General features: G+C 46.4%; 1 protein-coding gene across 1 annotated transcript; it reads left to right on the top strand.

The window, feature by feature from the left end:
• Window positions 1-1,648: 1,648 nt before the first annotated feature.
• Window positions 1,649-20,956, top strand: LOC119464984 (uncharacterized). Its single transcript, XM_037725836.2, has 4 exons — window positions 1,649-1,946; window positions 17,337-17,650; window positions 19,223-19,480; window positions 20,506-20,956. Exons 2-4 carry the CDS (start codon window positions 17,337-17,339, stop codon window positions 20,633-20,635), a joined length of 702 nt encoding a protein of 233 aa, XP_037581764.1. The 5' UTR covers window positions 1,649-1,946; the 3' UTR covers window positions 20,636-20,956.

Raw genomic sequence — 20,956 nt, 5'->3', positions numbered from 1 at the left:
GAGAGAAAAAAAATAATGATAAAATATACGGAGGTGAACCAGCCAGTGACGGGGTCTGCTACCCTAGCAGGGTGAGGGTGTAAGTTAAAAGAGCACCGAACGCATAACATGACTTACAATAAAGAAAGGACACATAGCAAAACTACCGACCACACATTGAAGGAACTAACAAGTAGTTTCTAAACATGCAGACACCAGGCAAAACAGAAAAAAAAATGTAATTTTGACCGGCAAGTGAGCGATCCTTGGTTCTGCTTGAAATGAAAATACCAATATGACTGCTTAGGATATTTGGGCTTGGCATAAAATGATCTCTATTCTTGGTCGATATCGATAGGCAATCGCGTGAGAAACAGTAAATGCTTTCGCGTTTTTCATATTCTTATTCATCTGCTTATTTATTGCTTACAATTCCAGCCCCACGTCTGCTACTTCTTGGAAAATCACTAGGCGTTTGCCTGAACATGCCATATTGGTGGCCCACAAGAAGCTACAGACGCAATCTGTGCGTTTCGATGCGCAGGTCTCAGTTATGCATTGACAAGCTCGATGAGGTCGTTGAAGCTTCAGCGTAGCAATGCAAACGCACACTTGTTGAATGCCCAAAGCAACCATGATTGAATTCGTTTGTCGACAGCAGTAGTAAGTGGCTGTTAGTATCTCGATACTCCGGAGGTTCAGTGTTTATCCGACAACTCAAAGGCTAATGGCCCCACACCCAACGACAATAAAGGTAGCTCCTTGTATCCTCGGTAGCCCTATGGCTGCATCTCCCGAGCGTGTTCGGTAAAACTCGTATCGATACACGCGTTTGCGATATAAGATGCAAGCGACGGAAGGTCCACCCTGGAAGCGGGGCCTCGACAAGTTGAACTGCCCGGGGTGCTTCAACTCGTTTGGGTCCTCACTTCCACCGCTTGCCAACGTTCGGGGCATTTCTCGGCGCGCTTCAGCGTGCGGACTTCGGCTTTTTCCTGCGGTTAATCCTGCTCGTCCCTGCGTAACTAATTCCCCACACGAGATTACGCTGCCGCCGCCGCCGAAACAACAAAGCTTGCCAATCTCTGTAGCTCCTTCTCTAAACCCCGAAATATGCGCAACCGGAGGGGCGTGTCTAAACCCTTTGCCTTCATCTCCGAGCCAATTTCCGATGGGAAGCGACACTGCCGGCGGCTACTCTCTAATTGCAACGAGCATTTTCACACGCACTCCGCGCATGCACACACATACGCACACATTGGTTTCTATCGGCGCACCGAGAGAGCAGCAGTGCGTGTAGCCGTGGCGCGCTCGGGACGCCAAGGAAGAAAAGAAGCACGCTTGCTCACGCTTACCGGCATCCGCTATACAGAGCGACCGCTAGCGGAGGGGGGAGGGGAAGGCGGGCGAGCTTTTCGGCAGCGTGACCTGACTTGTAGGTTTCCGGGTCTGGTGCGGCCCGAAGGAGCGAAGGGAGGGAGAGAGAGAGAGGGAGAGAGAGAGGCGCGTCTGCCTTGCCCCCTTTCCTACGTACCACCACCACCACCGCCACAACCACTACCTACCCAACCCTGCAGTGGATGACGACTTCAAGTTCGAGGACGACCGCGCCGCGAGGAGGACGCGATTCGGCAGGAGGAGGAGTAGTAGAAGGAGGGGGAGGGCACGTTGCTTCGCCTCTCGCCCTATAAAAGCATTCGGACCAGTGGCGCTGCCCCGCACAACAGCTGCAACCTCGAGCACGACCCAAAGACACCAGCAAACAGCACAGCAACAGTCACTGCCGTGCCATAGCGAACCACCCCCGGGGGCCCCTTTCTTTCGCATCGCTCGAGGTGGTCCTCCCAGGGTCTTCTTGACAAGCCCGGTACCTGCTCGCACGAACGAGAGGACACCCCGACATTCACACCGCCTCCAACCCACCGACTTCAGATCTCGGGACTCGCAGATCCTGCACAAGTGTGGAGGTGAGTGACCTTGACCCTGTATCGCGAGTATCGGTTGAAGTTACCGGCACACTGGATGACGTTATCTTCAGGAGCAGCCTCGCCGATATCAGAGATTACTTACTTCTGGACAGTCCTCGTTGGTGGATTACGGCTCACGGTGACACTGGGATCTTATCGCCGTTGTCTCTAATGGCGAAAGGCTTGATGCCCGCGGATGTCAGTCACGATGGCGGAATAGTTGCCCCATGGATGGCAGTGGGCCGGTTGACCACAGATCTGTGCTTTGACTTCGAGAGGTTTGCAAGTGACAACATTCATTTAAGAGTTAGAGTGGGACTGACGAGCAACAACTTAGCCTTAAAGGGGAGGGATGCTCAGATGTTTTTCTATGCGGCCTGAACTAATTGGTTCAAACACGATGAGTATGGCTCTGCACAGGACTATGGCACGCAAACGTTTACAGTTCTTCTTTGAGACCTGCGAAATGGCATTAGCATTGGCATTGTTTCCCGCAATACTAGTTGCACATAAAATTAATTTCAGCTTTCGAATCAAGTTCTACTAATGAATATTTTCACAATATTTATTTTGCTACAGTAAAGAAAGACAGCGTCTGTAACCACCGACATGTAATACTAAAGCAAATATCACTAACTCATTTGAAATTGAGGAGAGAACCAGTGAGATTGTATGAAGACTGGCACCACCGACCATGCAGTACCTTATTTTAGTGGCCTTAGGGACCTTACGGCAAGTGCTCAGGTAAATTGGCATCAAGTATCCGTGATCACCCTACGGCTCATGAACTGCAATCTCTGCGATGCCTCTGAGAAAATGACTCGAGCCATCAGAAATAATGCCAGGGGCACTCATTTTAAATTATTTATTGGAGATGATAGTGCCGAAAGGAGGACTCCAGAAAAAAATTTTTAAACATAGCAATACTATTCTTAGAAGAACTGCCGCATATCATCGGTGATTGAACACTGTAATCCTAGAACCGCACTGATGTCGGAAGTGCTACCACTAACACCCATGGAAGGCAAAAAAGAAAGAACGAATGCTTTCTGTATTACGATTTATCGGCAGGATTGTCGTTAAAACCTGGTTGCTTCACTGTTATTCCCTGCCGTTACAGAGGAATAATTATGAAGAATGAGCGGCAGACATGTTAGGGCAAAATGAGTGAGAAACTTAAGCTACACATCTTGTAGAAATTTTGGTTTGGTCGGTATACTTGCACAAACTGTTTTGTTATAATTGATTGCCAAAATGATGTTATAGCTGTACAAGAAAGAACGATACTTTTTGCTGGCATAGGTTTACCTTCTGTGTTTAATAATTGCATGTTCCGGGTGGTAAAGTCACTGGGTGTTTGTCAGCGTTGATACATAACCTGTTCGTGGGTTCATCACTGATTGATTTCGTGGTCATGTTAGCATGCAGTAACACAAGCAATCAAGGTCGTATCCCACTATTCGGAGCTCTGTCATGGCTGAAAGGTACAAGTCATGCTAAGTAGCGGGAATTATAGTATGATGCATTTTCGTTCAACATGATCCTTTGAACGTTTCTTTAGAAAGAATATCATGATATAATGACTGAAATAGTGATATCACAAGTGAGGTTTGACACTACTGCTTTGACAGGTAATTCTTGTTGCGTACGTGAGGTGCCGAGAAATAACCAACCGGGTCATCGAACACATTCCTTTTACCCAATAACTCACGATAAAGATTAAAATCTATAACCAAACTCATAAAGATGTCACTGAAATACATCCTAGCAAGCTCAGTTTATGGGTTGGAGAGCATTAAAGCAGTACGCTGAAAAGTCGTATTTTTTAAACACTTTCCTAACTGCTTGCACAAGGAAACCTACGCAGCAGCTTCACACGAGCTCATCCACACCTGATGATACCTACGTTACTATTTGCCGGTGGTGGCGTGTGCAGCAGTTTTTGTAAAGGGCAAGAAAGTTGCACTGCTCTATTTGTTGGTAATGCTAATGCTAATGAACAGAGTTACACCAAATGCCTCCACCTGGATTAGACCGACGCATCTCGAAATACGGAAGGTGCCAAAAAGAGGCTACCTACATTTCGCGGCGGCCTTTTTTTTCTAACAAACAAGAGTTTCGCAGTGAAATTGCGAAGTAAGGGCAAGCCATCAAGAAGACACCACTTTTCCCACTCTGGGAGAGATCTCTGTAAAACAGCTCAACTAAGCAACATGTTTTACGCTATACATGTAGCTATGTGTTACAGGAAGAAAACATGCATTTATTTCCGGGGCGCGTATTCGGTTCTGTAATTATGAAGATATGAAAGGCCGTTTTCGTTGCGTACTTCAAAGGAAGACATAAAAGCTGCCGCCGTCTGATTTTAAGTTGTTGCGTGTGTGTGCCTGTGGTCGGAATGAAATACAATGTTCTCACACAGGCGCACAAAAACAGATCAATGTGAGGTTGCACTTAAGATCGTAAGCAATCGACTCACACGTTTTTCCTATAGCACGGCTACAAACTCTGCGTATCACTTCATCAACAGTTAAAAATTACTATTGTTAAAAACGCACGCATCGGCACTGATGCTGAGGAACAGTAGGGTTTTACATAGCTTCCGTGATTTCTTTCATTCTCACCACCTATTCAAACTCTACCAAGAAAGCAATGAGACAAAATAGGTGTTCATGAGGTAAGTAAAAAGAGTGATAAGGATAGCAAGCGGACAGGCGTCGTTGCTTGACGAGAGGAAATATACCTAAATGTTAGAAGACTATTGCTAACTGCTCTTTCCTCGCGCATGAGTTCTTCAGTGAAATCGTTCCGAACTGTAGAAGTCTTCGCATGTAAGATATAGCAAATAACGACACATTGGTTATATGATTTATTGTTTCGCCGAGTTTTCGGAGTACAGAACTTAGTTTCAACTACTTTAAATAAATAGTTAACCTTACTTTTGACTTCGAAGCAATGTTCAAGAATGATGAAGCCGTGAATTTGAATAAGATCACGTGTTAGGGCAGAAACGCTAGATAAGGACGAACAAGCTGCACATAAAAGCGCTTGATTGGAACATTTCATGCTGTGATTTGCCCGAGGTAGCAGCGGAGTTCAGTAAGGACCGTGCTGACGAAAGCAAGCACCAGAAAGGCAACACCATGAACGATGTCTCCAAAAAATATTTGCAGCTTATGAAGAAACAAACAGAAAACAAAACATTTAATTTCACCAACTGTGACTGCGTTGTATCTTCAAAAGTCCGTGCTAAGTATAGCTCATCAGTAATTGAAAACCAAGAATAACTGTGAAGGGCAGCACCCACAAACTGTAATTAAATAAAACCAGTAAGGTATTGCATGATGTTCTGCACACGTTATCGCTTTGTATACGGGTCACGTCTGCTATGTTGAACGGTGAGATGCATACAACTGTTATGAGTTCTTAGGTAAACCTTTGCATGACGGGAATCATTAACATGCGTTTTAGATTTTTTTCTTGGAACGATGAACGATGCAAATGCATTCGGTTCCTGTATAAAATAACATTGCAGTGGGCTTGTCAGGTTGCAAGCAAACTTCAAAAATATTTGTTCGAAATCAGCAACGTGACAAATGCTTCACGTAGGGTTTTTTTTTTTGTGATGAACCGTGGCAACAGAGCAGTGTCGATAGCAAGAAGATCAATCAGAATAAAAGTGAGAATCAATGTCTAAAGCTATGATAAGCGCATAAATTTCATACAGTGAGTTGGATGGCGTGAAGTCGCGATTGGGGTTATTACACAAGGTTGGTAAAAATGTACGATTGAGCGTTTAAAACTAGTATCCCGATAAAGCCGTTGCGATGGCTGGTCACGTCAAAGTCAAGTTCACTGACCCAATCAAGTGGCCACAACTTCAACATTTTAACTGACCAGACGAATTCTCTCGAACCATTCACTAAAGCTAAGATTCTATACATTTTTACTGCTACCATAAATAAATGATGCCCGCAGTCTGCGAAAGAAAAAAAAAAAGAACAGATTTTATTTTATTTCATGTAACGTGATAAGAAAGCTGTGTAACTACGTGTCCTGGCACTCTGTCTTTCACTGCTTTACCCTCCTTTCTAGGAAACGAACAAAATCTCACATTTGTTCTCAAACACTGATAAAAAAAGTTAATTCCTGCCACGATATACTGAGCGGGATTAACTGCTCTTTAGATATGGCTTTCAAGTGGAAGATCAATGATAGAAGAAAACGACCGGACAGTCAAGGAAAAAAAAAAAAACTAATGCAATCGTTTCATTTAAACAAACACAGCTTGTAAGGCAACATCTCCAGTATAGAAAAGAGCTCATGGTTATCGTTAAGGCGGAACGAAGCCAGCACATCCTGCTTCGGTATTCGCCCACAAAGGCATCCGCCGAGTGGTTCCTTGATCAGGTCATGCTTATGTATTGGGCCGGAATGACACCTTCTCTGCTCCATGTACAATCTACGTAAACAGGTTATGTTTAAGTACGCGGCTAGAAGACGCTTTGACTTTGATTTTCATTTTTTTCGGGCCTGCTCTCTTTTGCATATAACCATTTATCTTAAACCGCTGGGTAGGGCACACACACCAATAAGCCTAAATGGCATGAGACATCCTGGAAATGATGACCTGTCCGCGTTAAGAGGCTTAGTATAATCATGGATTTACGCTCTTCGCTAGAATCCAGTCGTGACCGGCACCTCAATAAAAGGAACGCGTTTTTGATCGCGTGTCACGCTTCCGGTTCGAACCGCCACTGGCAGGTCAGGTCAACGATCAGCAGTGATAAATGCTGAAGAACTGCTTTGAATTCAATATGCAAGTTTGACTTCAAGGCGTGGTCCAGGCTCATGCAGTACTGCATGAAGCTGGATCGGGCAACGTCATTCGTGGCACGAACAGGCAAGGTTCATGCCTCATGGGACGTTCACATGGATTAAACAAAAGGTCACGCTTAACACGGATTCATTGCTGGTAGCACCAGATTTGAGGGCTACGGAATCTGTGGCCATGTTTTGCGATGAACATTAACTGTTATGTAGGAAATCTATTTTAGCTGTAAGCTTAGCGGCCCCCGTTACTTAAGTCAAATCGAAAAGAAAGAGCAACATCGCAGACTTCGGAGCAATCTCTCGCAAACACAATCTCAATATCTACCTCCTCTTCATCGCCCCATAATGAATTGGAAATTCGTATTCATCTTGAGTAGCGTACGTTACAAGTTACCCATAAATGTTGGAATTATATTTAGGCCTATAAACACGTTCAGTGTTTCAGGTCACAAAGCTCTCTCAAAATTCGCTTGGGGCCGTTACCTTGATCAAACAAGCTCTGTATCAATGTGAACCGGTTCCGGTTCAAACCAGAACACGGAGAATACGGGAAACGATCTGGGAGCGAGCGACGTGTGTCTTGTGTTATCGAATACCCTGGAGGAATATTTTAGGCCAGAAGCCCGCTGTACATATCGGTATTCCTGGCCGCAAAGACATCACCGGATTCCAGCCGGGAAGTTTACCTGAAGGTCGCCGAGCTAAATTTCGAGACAGTTTTGTTCATTCATGAACAGGCAGTAACAGGTAAACAATCTACTGTGACGGGCGCCGGGAATCTGCGGTGTTGAGTTCAGATACCGTTGCACCGAACGCGTCTAATGTTCGCGAATCTCATTCCTGATTGCAAGCGCTTCATGGAATACGACGGTGACCTTTTCCTCGACAAACAAGGTCAAGCACAATACCGTACCAACCCAGGATGTAATATTCCTTCTTGTTAGAAATAGAACGCGTAGGAACCGGGAAAGATGAGCTCTGATAAGGGCCACAGATTTGCGTTCCTACTGCGTGATGAAGTTTTAACAACTTGGCATGCACATGAGGCACTGCAGATATTGAATGGTTTCGCGGTTCTGCCAGCGAGATACTGTCGAAATCGGGCAGTCACCGAGATCATAGAACTGGTACATACACGTGGGAGACTTCGGAACGCCCCTCAACCCCCTCCTCCCCCCCCCCCTTTTTTTTTTGTTCAGTGCTTTAAAAAAACAGGAATTTCCCAGGACACGCGCAGACACCAATACACTGAGTACCCACGATCGAAAGAAATGGCGGGCATGGTGGCCGCCTACAGTGGAAGCAAGAAAAAAAAATGCAAAAAAAAAAAAAAAAGGCGGCGAAGATCAGACGTCGTCTACTAAGGTTGCCGGCCACCCCATGCAGACAGCGTACAAGTTTTACAAAGAGAATCAAACGTTAAGTCCTTTCGGGTATCGTCTGCGACCTTTTCGTTTTTGCTAGTTCATTACTTTGTGCTATTTTGAACGAAGGGCGTCGTTAGAGGCGACGCAAGGCCACGAGCACGCAGCTATAAAAAGAAAAAAAAAAAAAAAGTCAGTCGAAGAGCCGCGAAGGAAAGACCAAAGCAAACACAAAACCGGGTCATCGCTCGGCGACCCCGATCCCGAAGGCGCGGACTGCGCTGACCTTGACCGCCGTCGCGGCAGCCATCTTCGTTCTTCTTTCCACCGGCTTCCCGTTACCTTCCTCTTTATTTCGCTGCCTCCGCGCGCCTCGTTTCTTTTGTTTTCTTTTCCTTCGAAGTTCCTAGTTGCGCTTCGCGCTGAAGACGACGTCGTCTGCCCCCCCGTCTCCTTACCGCGTCACCGACATAACGGTGCGCCCAGGAGGAGCGGCGCCTTCTTGTTGCGCACAGCAGCAGCAAATAAGATCGGTTTGAGGGAGAGAAAGAAGACGAGAGAGAGAGAGAGAAAGAGAGTGGAGCAGCAAGGCATGGCAAGTTAGATGACTGGCGCCGCACCGTGTCTCTTATATCTTTTTGTTTTCATTTCTTCATCGGTTCAACCCCCTCTTCCTGCGTCTGTGCTCGCGTTCTCTTAAGAAGCCGCATTGGCACAGACTTCAGCAGGGACGGCAGGAACAGGCAGCAACAACATCAAAACCCCGTGTCTCACCTAACCCCCCTCCCTGTTCCTTGCTTCCGAAAAGACCGGTCCGTGGTCCGCTCGGCAATGGAAGCTCGCTCGGCCAGATCCGCACGAACTTCTTCCCCTCATCGGAACGGAATGCAGGTCACCGTAGGTGAGAGGGCTCTCGCACTGGCTACGGCTACGGAACAGAAGACAGACGAGAGGAAGCGAGGGAAGGGAGAGGGGGTGTGCTCAAAGCAAGACTGAAGACTAAGATCGCACGACACAAAAATAATAATAAGCAGAAACGCTGGACCGGCTCTTCCTCTCCCCAGGACAGGAACAAGCGGTTGTCCTCTTGCAGTGGCGGTCGTTCGGTGCGCTGGGTTTTATTTTTTTTTTTTGTGGTCCCTTGAGTAACAATAACGCAAGCGGTTAAGACATGACCTCTTACTGGTTCTCGCGGATGTTGCAGAGCGCCTCCCGGCGTAGCCACTCCGAGATGGCCCGCGCTGCCAGTTTGTAATTATCAGCTACGTGTTTTGGCTAACAGGCAGGTCATTCGCGGTCATCATCACCACACCACCTCCACCACCACTATCATCGTCGTTGTGATCATCATCATCATCATCATGATCTTTTAAGTCCATTGCGTAAACAATTCCTCTCACGGAAACCTGCAGTCACCCCTCTACATCGTCAACCGAACGCGTGCCTACAAATTCCCTGATCTCATGCTCAGTCATAATCATCATCATAATCACACCGCAATCATCATAAAATGAATCTTTATTCCTCTCTTTATGGTTAGAGGACGCAATGAAAAAAAAAAAAAAGCCGCACGTATAGCTATGAAATACCCGTTACGGCCCACATGACAACAGTTGGCTTGGCGAGGAAGAGTTTGGGCATTACACGTTCACACATGATTGGAAGCAATTGAAACCCATTCCGAATTTCATCATAATCAAATAATACATAACCACAATTATCATCTTTGAAGTTCACCGCAGGACCAAATCCTATCACGACGATTTCCAGTTTTCTTTGATTTTGTCCAGTGATCCCACCTTATGCATTCGAACTCCCTTATCCCGATCATCGGTGCGTCACACCCTCTGCCAAGCTCAACCTCCCACCACAGGGCATCTCATGGTCCGCGTCTTAAGGCTTTGTTGCCTTTACGACAATAGATAAACATCGGAAACCTGCGCTTGCAAGATGCGCTGCAACAGCTTCTAAAAACACCTGGTGGCAGATGTCATCAGTGTGAGAAATAAACATTAAAACACAGGGCAGTGATTTATGTCAGGATGCCATTCTCTTGACAAGCATCACCGTCAAAGGAAATGGATGGCCGGGTCACCGACATGACGTCTTGCCATCATATAAATCTGTTTAGCGATGCTTTACCAAAGAACCGGGGCAATGTTTCCTCCGTGTCTTATGCTTAGCGTTATGCGAGGAAGGGAGAGACGTTTCACTTCACTGTACTTACCTGACTGACTGACTTCACTGACGTACTTCACTAAAACTCACTTGTCTTCACTGACTGCTTCACTGAGCAGTTGCGATCTCTCAGTGGGCTCAGCATCTGGCTCCTCGACGAAGCGCAACCCTTCATTAATCCTGGAACTTGACGATGCGATTACGCAGTAATGTTTGCGGGCATGTCGTTACGGCAGCTTCAGTTTGGATAGAGCGAAATGGCGAGTTTTAGCGAGTGTGTTCATCTTGTGCTCCTTAGTGCGGTTGCCTTGGAAAATATTATGCTGATCCAACGCAGATGCCGGATCTTTAGTTAAGCGGTTAAGTAAATGCAACACAACTGATGGCGATGCGTGCCATTGAGTTTACTTTCTTCGCACGCAACGCATAATTTCGTGCAGTGGTTACGCTTAGGCATCGTAAATGTCACAACTTGTTCCACTGGCACATACTCATTCTGGAGGATTAGCCAGGAATGGGAGCACGGCCAGTGGCACACGTCGAATGGCTAAATCACCGAAAATCAAATACATCGAGCAAACCGTTGAATAATTTGCGCTAATACATTAACAGGTCGGTGTGCTTTGGAGATACCTAACAGCTGGCATTGCGTGTTCAGGATTTATGCAGAAATTAATGTTTTTATCACGCAGAACACAGGTACGCTTACTCGCACTGCTTTAACGGTCAACGTACATGGTTTATATAAACCCTTTTGCGGCTACTTGCATTCGAAGCACATATAAGCTTCGTATATATATATATATATATATATATATATATATATATATATATATATATATCCAGGAATACATCTGGTGCTCTTTAGCCAGACACAGACCTGGTCCTTGCGCCATTAAAAAAAAAAAAACAGAAATATATCTGGCGACGAAACGGCGAACGCCACACCTCGGAAAAGAGGCAAGGAAAAGCTTAGCTTCAAAACTTTGCGTGTGCCTAATGCTCTCGAAGGGCCGAGCGATGAGATGTGCGCGTGCTCGGAGAGATCGACAAAGTTACGCGTGGGCACTTACGAGGCATGTCGGATCAAAAAAAGAAAAAAAAAAATGTGAGCCGAGCGAACGGTTCCCTAAAACACCTTATTGCAGGCGTATATAGGATGTGTCCACCGAGCCTGACGTTTTCCATGCTACGCTTTGCTTTGCCTTTAAACCGTTACATACAGGCCGTCAGCTCCCGACCTTCTTATACATGTTCATTCCTTCCTTCCAAGTTGTATTGCTTTTTGGAGAAGACGCTCATTTTATTTTTGCCTCTGGAGCTGAGTCGCCGATGCGAAACGGGCGTCACGGAGTCTTGAAGAACAGGCCCAAAAGGTCAGTTACGCGGATGCCGTTTTGTTCGGACTAGATTCCACGACCGAGCCGCGTCAAAAGGCAGAGAAATAAAACAAAACATTAACAGCCAATGCGCAGTGCCGGATTTCGGGCAGGAGTTCGCATAATGATCGTGCGCCTCTTCGGGCCAACCCGGATTTCCTGAACCTGTGCGGCAGAGGCGTTGACGGGGGCTTTCAAGAAATGTGTCAACGTGTCGCGGAGCGTGTCCGGGACTCCGGGTATCTGGGTCAAAACGCGGCGTGGAGTGTTTTTTTACGTGAAGTCTACCTTCGACTATATGCACAGGAAAACTGCAGGCGCCAAATTTTTGTTGTGTCTCACTACCCGCCGAGGTGGCCCTCTGACCGCGACCTACCGCTGCCCAGATGGCCTTGGTATTGATTTCCGGCTCTGGAGTACTAAAACACAGGTGTGCCGCCAACCGCAAATAGCTTTTGGAGTGCCTAAGCTGGTCAAAAAAAAAAAAAAAAGAACGTGATATTTTCTTAGGACTTCACAACTTACCTGGGAATTCATTGATTGAATATTTTATTTGTTATCATTTTTCAGTTGGGTCAGTTTTATGTGAGACCTGAGCGAGCGGACAGTCGTCAGTCGTAATATTCAAAACAACAGGGCCTGTAGAGACGGAAAAAAAAGAAAAAGAAAAACAGAAAGAAACAGTAATGGGAAATTTAGTTAGGCTTTAGTTCAATAAAATATACAAACAAGAGGTTAAAGCAGTAATACACACTACTGCATGCAAGTATAGACAAACTCATAATAATTTATGTTATATAGACATATTAATTCATATTAGGACTCTTGGTCATTATGAGCATGAGCATTGGAAGAAAATATATCCATTTTGTTTGTTTGTTTTTATGGAGTGGTGGGCTAGTGGGAAGGGCGGACGCATTGTCTTCGACGAACCTTTAGTTGTCTCACATATGCCGGTCTGCGATAACTTTCGTCGTCGGGTGTGTTTTAACACAAATTAGCAGTCTGCTGTTTTGGCAGCTTGCTTTTTGGCAGCCTGCTGGTTAAACAGCAGGCTGCCAAAATTCTTCTGGAGTTCTTCACAACAGCCCCCGTCGGCGCCGAACAGTGGTTCTTGGGAACGCGAGACATCAATCAATCAATCAACAAGTCAACCAATCAATCAATCAATCAATCAAAATAGATAAATAAATGACATTCTGTTTCGACATGTCTGCACAGCACAGAAGACGAGGTCAGACGGAAGAACACAACGCAGTCGCTGTGTTGTGTTCCTTCTGCCCTCGTCTTTCGCGCTGTGCAGACATGTCGATATTGAATCACCAGCTCACCCACGCTTCCACTTTATCAAGACATTCTATTGTCCATAACACGGTCACTTTCTCCCTGAAGTACGGCAACGTAAACAATATTGGCGCACAGTATGCTATGGCGTCACTGCACGGAACACCAGGAAACGTTTAAAACTACAGACCCCGCTTTGGCCTTTTCTACCTGCATGCTCGCATGATCTAAGATGTGAATCATCCTCAGATGTGTGTTTTGTATCAGACAGCTCCTGCAATTGCACCGTTTATATACCGTATCTGTCGGCGTGTACTATCTCACCCGCGTATCATTTTAATCCTGTTCATCTCGAACCACATTGCAACCTCGTGTGCCCATTCAGATCTTCGGGGCTCAGCGGAAAGTGTTACGGAACAATATGGTCCCGCCTTTCATTTTTTATACGATACTGTACATCTTGGACTACGTCGGTACCTCGTTTAGTGTATTTGCCTCATCTTTCTTAGTATTCGGTTTCCTGGACTTGCGAAGCTCCTTCTTAATTATTTATTTATTTTTATTTAAAAATAACTTACAGGCCTCAATTGAGGCATTGAGTAAGGGGGGCAGTACATAGAAAATACACAGAAAAGCATGTATGACACACACACAGTATATATGACATACATAAAACAGTAGCAATTGACATAACTCAACCGGATCCTCAAGCGGAGTACTAACGCGACATCGTGAGATAGCGGTAAACACGACGACATAACGGTACCATTGCTACAATAAGGTACAAGAACGTAGTGTAAGTACAAGAATGCGTGGTGCGACAATCATAAGTTTCTCATTTTATTAGACATGTAGCCTGTCAAGGCGTCACGGAATGAATCATGGTTGGACAGGCATGCGATGTTATCCGGGAGAGAATTCCAAAACCTGACGGCACGAGGAAGGGCAGAGTATTGGAATGCTTGTATAGAACCGTAAATGCTGAAGTTGATGAATTCAGACGATGTATGACAGGGAGATGATAATTTCGCCCAATCAATTAGCGGATAATTGAAATCCAGAAGAAGATAGACTGAGCAGCCGGGAAGAGTTCAATGGCTTTGTTGATTGCGTCACGCAGAGCATTGATGAAAGAACTTTTAGAATCCGGTGCACGGTAGCAATTACCGATCAGTATTCTAGAAGTGCAGATTCTAGATCGTGCAGGCCACCCAAATAATCTCTAGATCAGAATTAATGTTGACCAAAAATGTCGTGATGGCTTTCTTTACACCAATCAAGACACAGCCCCCTCTTTTAAGAGAGCGGTCACACCTATATATGTCATACATGTTTGAAAATGAAAAGATTTCATCATCCTTTATAGCAGAACCCAACCTGGTTTCCGTGAAAGCCATAACGTCGGATTAACTGTCTTCCAAGAAAGAAGAGATAAGCTCGCGCTTCGATAATATGCTTCGTATATTAGCGTACGATAGTGATAGCGAGGGTAAAATTGGGGATAGCTTTGATGCATGGCGACTCTGTGCGCATGGTCTCAACCGTAGCTGTCTATTCATTGGGACAACTGCGCTTGCAGAACCATCGTACATATAGATTCTTGAATCAATACGCAGCTTGTCAACTGAAAGCTTAAATGGTTTGTTCTGGGATTTCGCGAATTCAATTAGCTTTTGTCTATATATAGCGCGTCGAGTTTCCGGTGAAAAATCTTCGCGAATGGAAAATGACGTTCCCTAAGTTTGTACGCGGAAGACAGAATGCGATCTTTGCCTTTAAAGAGGGTCAGCTTGGCTATTATGGGTCTGCGTTTATCTTCACTATATTTTCCCAACCGATGCACCTGCTCAAATTGTTGGTCATTTATTTGGATACCAAGCTTATCTGCACAGAAGTCGATTATTTTCTGCTGCGACTTTGCCCAGTCGTTTTTATTATTATTATCGTCTGCATAGTAGGTGGTTTAGATGCCATGTCGTCCACGTAATTTTTGTTAGTAAAAACACGAACGGACGAAGACGACAGAAGATGGTCCTGTGCGATACGTTCGTCTTGTGTTTTTTTGTCGTTTTTGTCCCTTCAGTCTTTTCCTGCAAATGATTGCACGTCAACTCGACCACTTTGCCATTTTGATGACGCAATTTTTATTACGAAGTGTTGATGATTGGCTGGTGATTTGCAAGCGGCATGCGATAGTGAATACTTGGTGCGAGTGCCTTATCAATCTATCGCCAAAAAATTATCAGTGAATCGTCGATTGCACTATACTGCCAGAATCTTACTAGGACATCATAATACATTACCAGTGCAAGCTGTTGTTCTCCCAGAATCCCGATGGTCATTAGCTCAAGTGTATTGCTATTCAAAGAGTGTGTACGTGTGTAAATGTCAACATGCGCCGATTCTCCGAGAGCAGTGCTACGCAGACAAGATACCACCGTAAAGGCAGTGAATTACCAGTGAGTCGCCATTGCATTGCGATATACTACTAGAAAATTACTAGCACACATTTATTTCATTACCAGTTCGTTCCGTGGTTCATCGACAAGTCGTATGGAAACATTCACTCAATTACTTTGCTATACAGAATTTACACAGGGAAGTATGTTAATATGAGTCGAAATCATTGAAGCAGTGCGTTGCCGGTGCATTGCCAATATATCACCAGTGAGCTAGCAGCTGAGTGCTAGTGCATTGCCAGTTTAATGCCGGATTATTGTTACAGCACTACCTTCGCATTACAAGTTTATTCGATGGTTCTTTTTAAGCATCGGGCGGAACGTTCGCTTGAGTATTTTGCTATTCCATTGTCACAGAGGTTAGCGTGCGTCGAGTTCTTTGGAGCGAAGGCAGCCGGAGACGATGCAGTATAGTATAACAGCGGAGTGCTCGCAACTTCTCAAAAGCGTTACACGGAGTCGGGTTACGTGCGCGGCCGAGCGCAGAGGAATAGCTGCGCAACCTGGTGGGGACACTAGGCATTCTCTCGGGCGACAGTGTGGTCCGGGTCGCACGCCTGAGGAACGCTGTGTCGCCGGCGTGAAAGGGATCCCTGGTCCGTGAAGAATTGGGTCACTGGCAGCAAAACGGTGTCCGGGTCTCCCGCGGCAGGACTTATCATAAGAGCGACGATGATGGTGAAGGACACTGTCCTTGCTTGAAAGGATGAGTGAGCTTCGGGCAGTGTGGCATTGCTGTCCGGTATGGGACGCGTTGAACTTGATGCTCGCTTGGGCGATCTGATAATTTTTTTATCAACTGCAGACGGGCTGTGTAACTGACACAACGGCCTGTAGTGCTTGGTTGGTATTGTAGAAAGGAATTATAAAAGGCGGAGTTGAACATATCATGTGATGGTTAGAACAGACAACTGGTGGTTTGTAGTGTAGCAGATTGAGTTTGAAACGAAGCTTCCTTCATGCAAGACGCTCAGTGTAGGCTGATTACAACAGAATAATGATGATGAGTGGGGAAGAGAAGTATATCTAACTCTAACCAGCGACCTTCATATGAAGACAACAGACATCAACCGCTATGGTCATGAGGGGCGCTGGCTTGCACTGTGAGGGCCAGATCTAGTAGGCAAGCACATATACTAAAGAAAGTGGGCGCGATGGTAGTCTCCACTGTTCCTCAATTAGTAGAGCATTGCTGGTTTAATGTGGAAGATGTGGCATTCGGCTCACACCGGCAGCAATTTATTGTTTCGTCCACTTTCATTTCCTTTTGCCTTATTATATCTCTCTATTTCAATTAAAAAACCTAATTTCCCGAATGCCTTTCTCGGTTTCTGTGTCTGTTGGCTTCACATTGTCACTACTAACCCAAAATTGGGCCCCTCAGTTGAGCTTCTCATTCCTACACTCTTAAAACTCGTTCCAAATAGGTCCCACTAAGTGCAACACATTTGCAAAACTGTTCCGCCTACTGACTGAGACCTATGTGGAACAGATTTCCTTGAGCGTCGGCTCTTCCAGCAGTCCGAGTTTTATGCCTCTGTTACTGTATATTGCTCCGTGTAGGTTACCCTAAGTGTTCGAACATATTTTGCAACTATGTTCCACTTCGTTGGCGCGGAATTTTTGTGAAACGACATTGAGATGTTCCACTTACTGCGAAACGATATTAAGGGTGAAATACAGTAATAGCGTCAAGAAGCTCGACTGAAGGAACAGCCGACGCGCAAGTTCCACTTAATGAAACATATGTGGAAAGACACTGAGAGCGAAGGTGCCACGAAGCAAGTTGAACAGATTTTCAATATTTTTTTTTCACTTATTCTTAGTGAAACGTATGTGAAACGACACCGAGAGTGTAACCGCGACCTGCAACTTCTCGTTCCTCTCCTACAGATGACGCCATCGTCGAGCAGACGCCTCCTGGTGGTTGCCGGAGTGACGCTGTGGCTGGCCAGCCTGTGCGTGAGCGCGCTGCCCAATGAGACAGGCTCGAAGCCTGGCGTCACGGCCAGTGAGTCCGTGGCCGCGCCGGTCATTGGCGGAGCGCCGCCGGCGTCTCGGAGAGCACCGCGCCTCGACGAGCGCAAGTTCAAGTACGATGCGGACCCCAAGAAGGAGCTGACGCAGTTCATGAACACCAAGAACCTGGTCAAGACGCTCGTCAAGCTCGTCTTCGGCAGTGACGAAGAGAGCGCGGCCACGTCCAGGCAAGGGTGCATCCGACGTTTGATTGATCGATAGGGTTTAAATAGAGACAGCGAAGGAACACTAGGTGTTCTTCCAAGACCTTATTTGAGTTTATTTTTGAGAGAGAGAGAGAGAGAGAGAGAGAGACAGTGATTGTGAAGAGGAAGAGGCGCTTTTTTTTGCAACCGTTTCCTCTTCACAATAACTCTCTCTCTCCCTAAAAAATAAGCTCGAAAAGAGTTCATTTTCACTCTTTCCTGTGACGTCACGGTGGAGGCGAAGTTATTTTGATATCAGCGTCATTTCGGGAATTATGTCTTGGAGCGCGGAGGCGTTGAGAGTGTGGTTTTGTGGGCGGGAATTGTTCTGAATTATTCTAGGTTGACTCCGAGTTAGGAGGAGAAAAAGAGGGGCCGAGGCTCCGCCGGTATTCGAAATTCGCGGCCAGACGACTGCCGCAATGCACCGATGCTTCTGCAAAAAACTCTTTATTGGGCAGCTTGAACTTGCCTGCAAACATAAACAATACACGGAATGCTGCAACACACGGCAGCAGCAGCGTTCGTAGCGACGTCTTGTGGCGGTTTGTACAACCCCAAAGCGCGAAAGACTCTTTTCATTTGATGCTGCTCTCGCCGTATGAAAGCAAAAAAAAAAAAAAAAAAAAGCTACTATAAGTATATTCATAGTTATCCCGTAGCCGATCGCCTTTACACCATAAATTAAGTAGCCCATAGCCCGTCGATCCTTGCATTACTAAATGAGCACACTGTGTTTAGTCTCAACGTCACGACATGGAGTCGCCAGCACTACAGCTCACGTTTACGTCTCTGTTAACCCGGTTCACCGTAGATAGATAGTTTTATTTAGTCCGTATAACGTACTCGTACTACCCTTCACGAAATACCAGGTTACCGGAGATGTAGACGGGAGAAGTCTAGGGTCCCTCGATACAGCGTTTAGGTTAAGTTTGGTCAGATGGCAGGGGGAAGCGGAACTGGAGAAGCCGCATTGGTAGAGTCATTTTGCTGCGTAAAGTTCAACTCGAGAGGGCACAAAGCTGTTATTTGCTGTGACCTATGAAACACTACTTAATTGCTGGTGTAAATCGTCGGTACGTGGTTATATAATTGTAAATGCGCAGATATTTATTCATTTTACTTCAACACAAGAACATTTCAAGCACGTTGTCGTTGAATAAAGCGTAACAAGATGCCGCTAGCAGCGTTGCTACTGTCATCCACGCCTCCGGTAACCTCGTATTCCGTAATGGGTAATATGTCAAGCTAAAGCTCTGTAATGGTAATACGTGCATAGACGAGCCAACAATTTCTAGCCAACTTTCGCCGGTTTTTGGTCGCATCTGACGAAAGAGCCTCATGAACGTTTGCTTTCGCTACTGTTGCTGATGGGATTTATGGGCATCCCACCTGAAACGGGGCGGCGACAAATAGCCACCTATATTCCTGCTTGAGTTAAACATGTACGCTATACAGGCTTTTCATTCGAGCATTTTTGTATACGTCTCCCTAATATTTTTCTCTTCCTCTCTTCTTTCTTTTCCCTCCGCTACCCTGTTGCGCCACCTGCAGGCAGATCCTGAACCTGCTGGTGACCGTGCTGGACATGCTGAAGACGACGTTCGGCAACCGCGCGCGGTCGTCCACGGCGCGGGGATTCCGCGGGGCGCTGGACGACGCGGCGCTTGCGGGAACCACCATGCTCAAGGGCTTCGTCAAGTCCGTCATGACCAAGGACGACAACTGCATGCAGAGATACCTGTGCGAAGCCAGCCGGGATGCCGTCAAAGAAGCGCACGAGGTCGGCTATCTCGTGGCGCAGTTCGGAGGGTAAGTACCTCGGTCCCAGACCTCGATAGTCCGTGCAGCCCCCGGCGCCATTACCAGCGAATACGCAATGGCTGCCGTCGACTATTCCGTGCGTCTTGTCGTTGGTGCGCAGTTATCAGCCATCGTAACATGTCTCGTTGCATTACGATAGTCAGAATTCTTGAAACCAACCTGCGAAGCAACGTAGACAGGTGTTCTTCCAGTGCCGCCCCTCTTAGTGTTGCTTCGGCAGGGGAGGTAATTTTAGCCGTTCACTGCAGGCTTGGCGTGGCTTTTCTGGCTCGAGACATCGCAGCGCGCGAAGCACTACTTGCGGAGGTCGAACGACGGCTGTCGTGTAGGGAATGTACATGATTGGCGTCATATGCCAGGGTCACCCGAGCCGATAAGACGAATAAAACAGGTACTACAGCAATTAAGAGCCGATTTGGGCTTAAATCTATATCCGGATGCTTGTCGCAATGTCACCATATCCGCGACAATGTCGGGCACAGCCCACGTGCACAAAGACATGAACACGCCTAGAGGCTGTGAAATATTTGAACTTGCAGTACTTTAATGCTCAGTTAGATTGATCGATCAGACCGACCGCACAACACTGAATATTCGTACTTCGAGCCTTTTTATTTTTTCTGCTCTTATAGAAATAAGTTCTTGCACTAGTGCCGTAAGAATGATCCGCATGACAAAACTGGCCGGTCGTTCACTCAGTTTTCGTCGACTTTAGACTGCTGACGGCCGCTGCAGACAGTGCAGCATGATGTGTTGTACTATCACCGCATTCATCCGTGGGTGATATCGAATGCCGACAACAAAATTGGCCATATTATTCATTCAACAACTAAGTGATTTTGCGCCACAGAGCAAGCGTTGCCATGATTGCAGAAGGGTAATTTAACTGCTCAGATTGATTCACACTACCTTTGAGTGGCGGTTGTACACTTGCGGGTATCATTATAAAACGCTCCCAGTTCTTTTTCTAAACACACCCGTTCTAATTCTTATTCTACACCTGCTTTTCTCAGGTACGCGGCAAGTTACGCACTGCAGGCCCAGAAGGCGGCCCCGATGACACGCAGCTACAACGCCACCCGGAGCGGCCGCAGTGGCGAGGACTGTTTCAACCTCTACAGCGCGTGCAACGAGACAGACTGAGGGACAATCGCACGCATCCGTCACCGGCCGGTACCGGTTATCATCGTTCCCATCATCCTCCACCGCCACCACGAGTGTCCCCGTGTGTGTGTTCTTTACTTTTTTACTCCTCCAAGTCTCAGTTGCCTGTCCGCGCCACCCACGATTATTTATAGCATTCGCGAAAGCCGCACGACCGCCGCTCCCCCTATACCACGACGCTGGAACAACCGGGGCGGCCGCCGTGCACTTGTTCTCTTCTTCACCCGGTACTCTACGCACAGCAGACGCACCCTCCGAGAATGACTTCATCAAAATCATTAAAACATTAAAAAAAAGTCT

The sequence above is a fragment of the Dermacentor silvarum genome, chromosome 9, assembly GCF_013339745.2.
Source record: "Dermacentor silvarum isolate Dsil-2018 chromosome 9, BIME_Dsil_1.4, whole genome shotgun sequence".
Taxonomy (NCBI): domain Eukaryota; kingdom Metazoa; phylum Arthropoda; class Arachnida; order Ixodida; family Ixodidae; genus Dermacentor; species Dermacentor silvarum.
The sequence above is the reverse complement of the archived record's forward strand: the minus strand, read 5'-3'. Positions and strand labels throughout refer to the sequence as shown.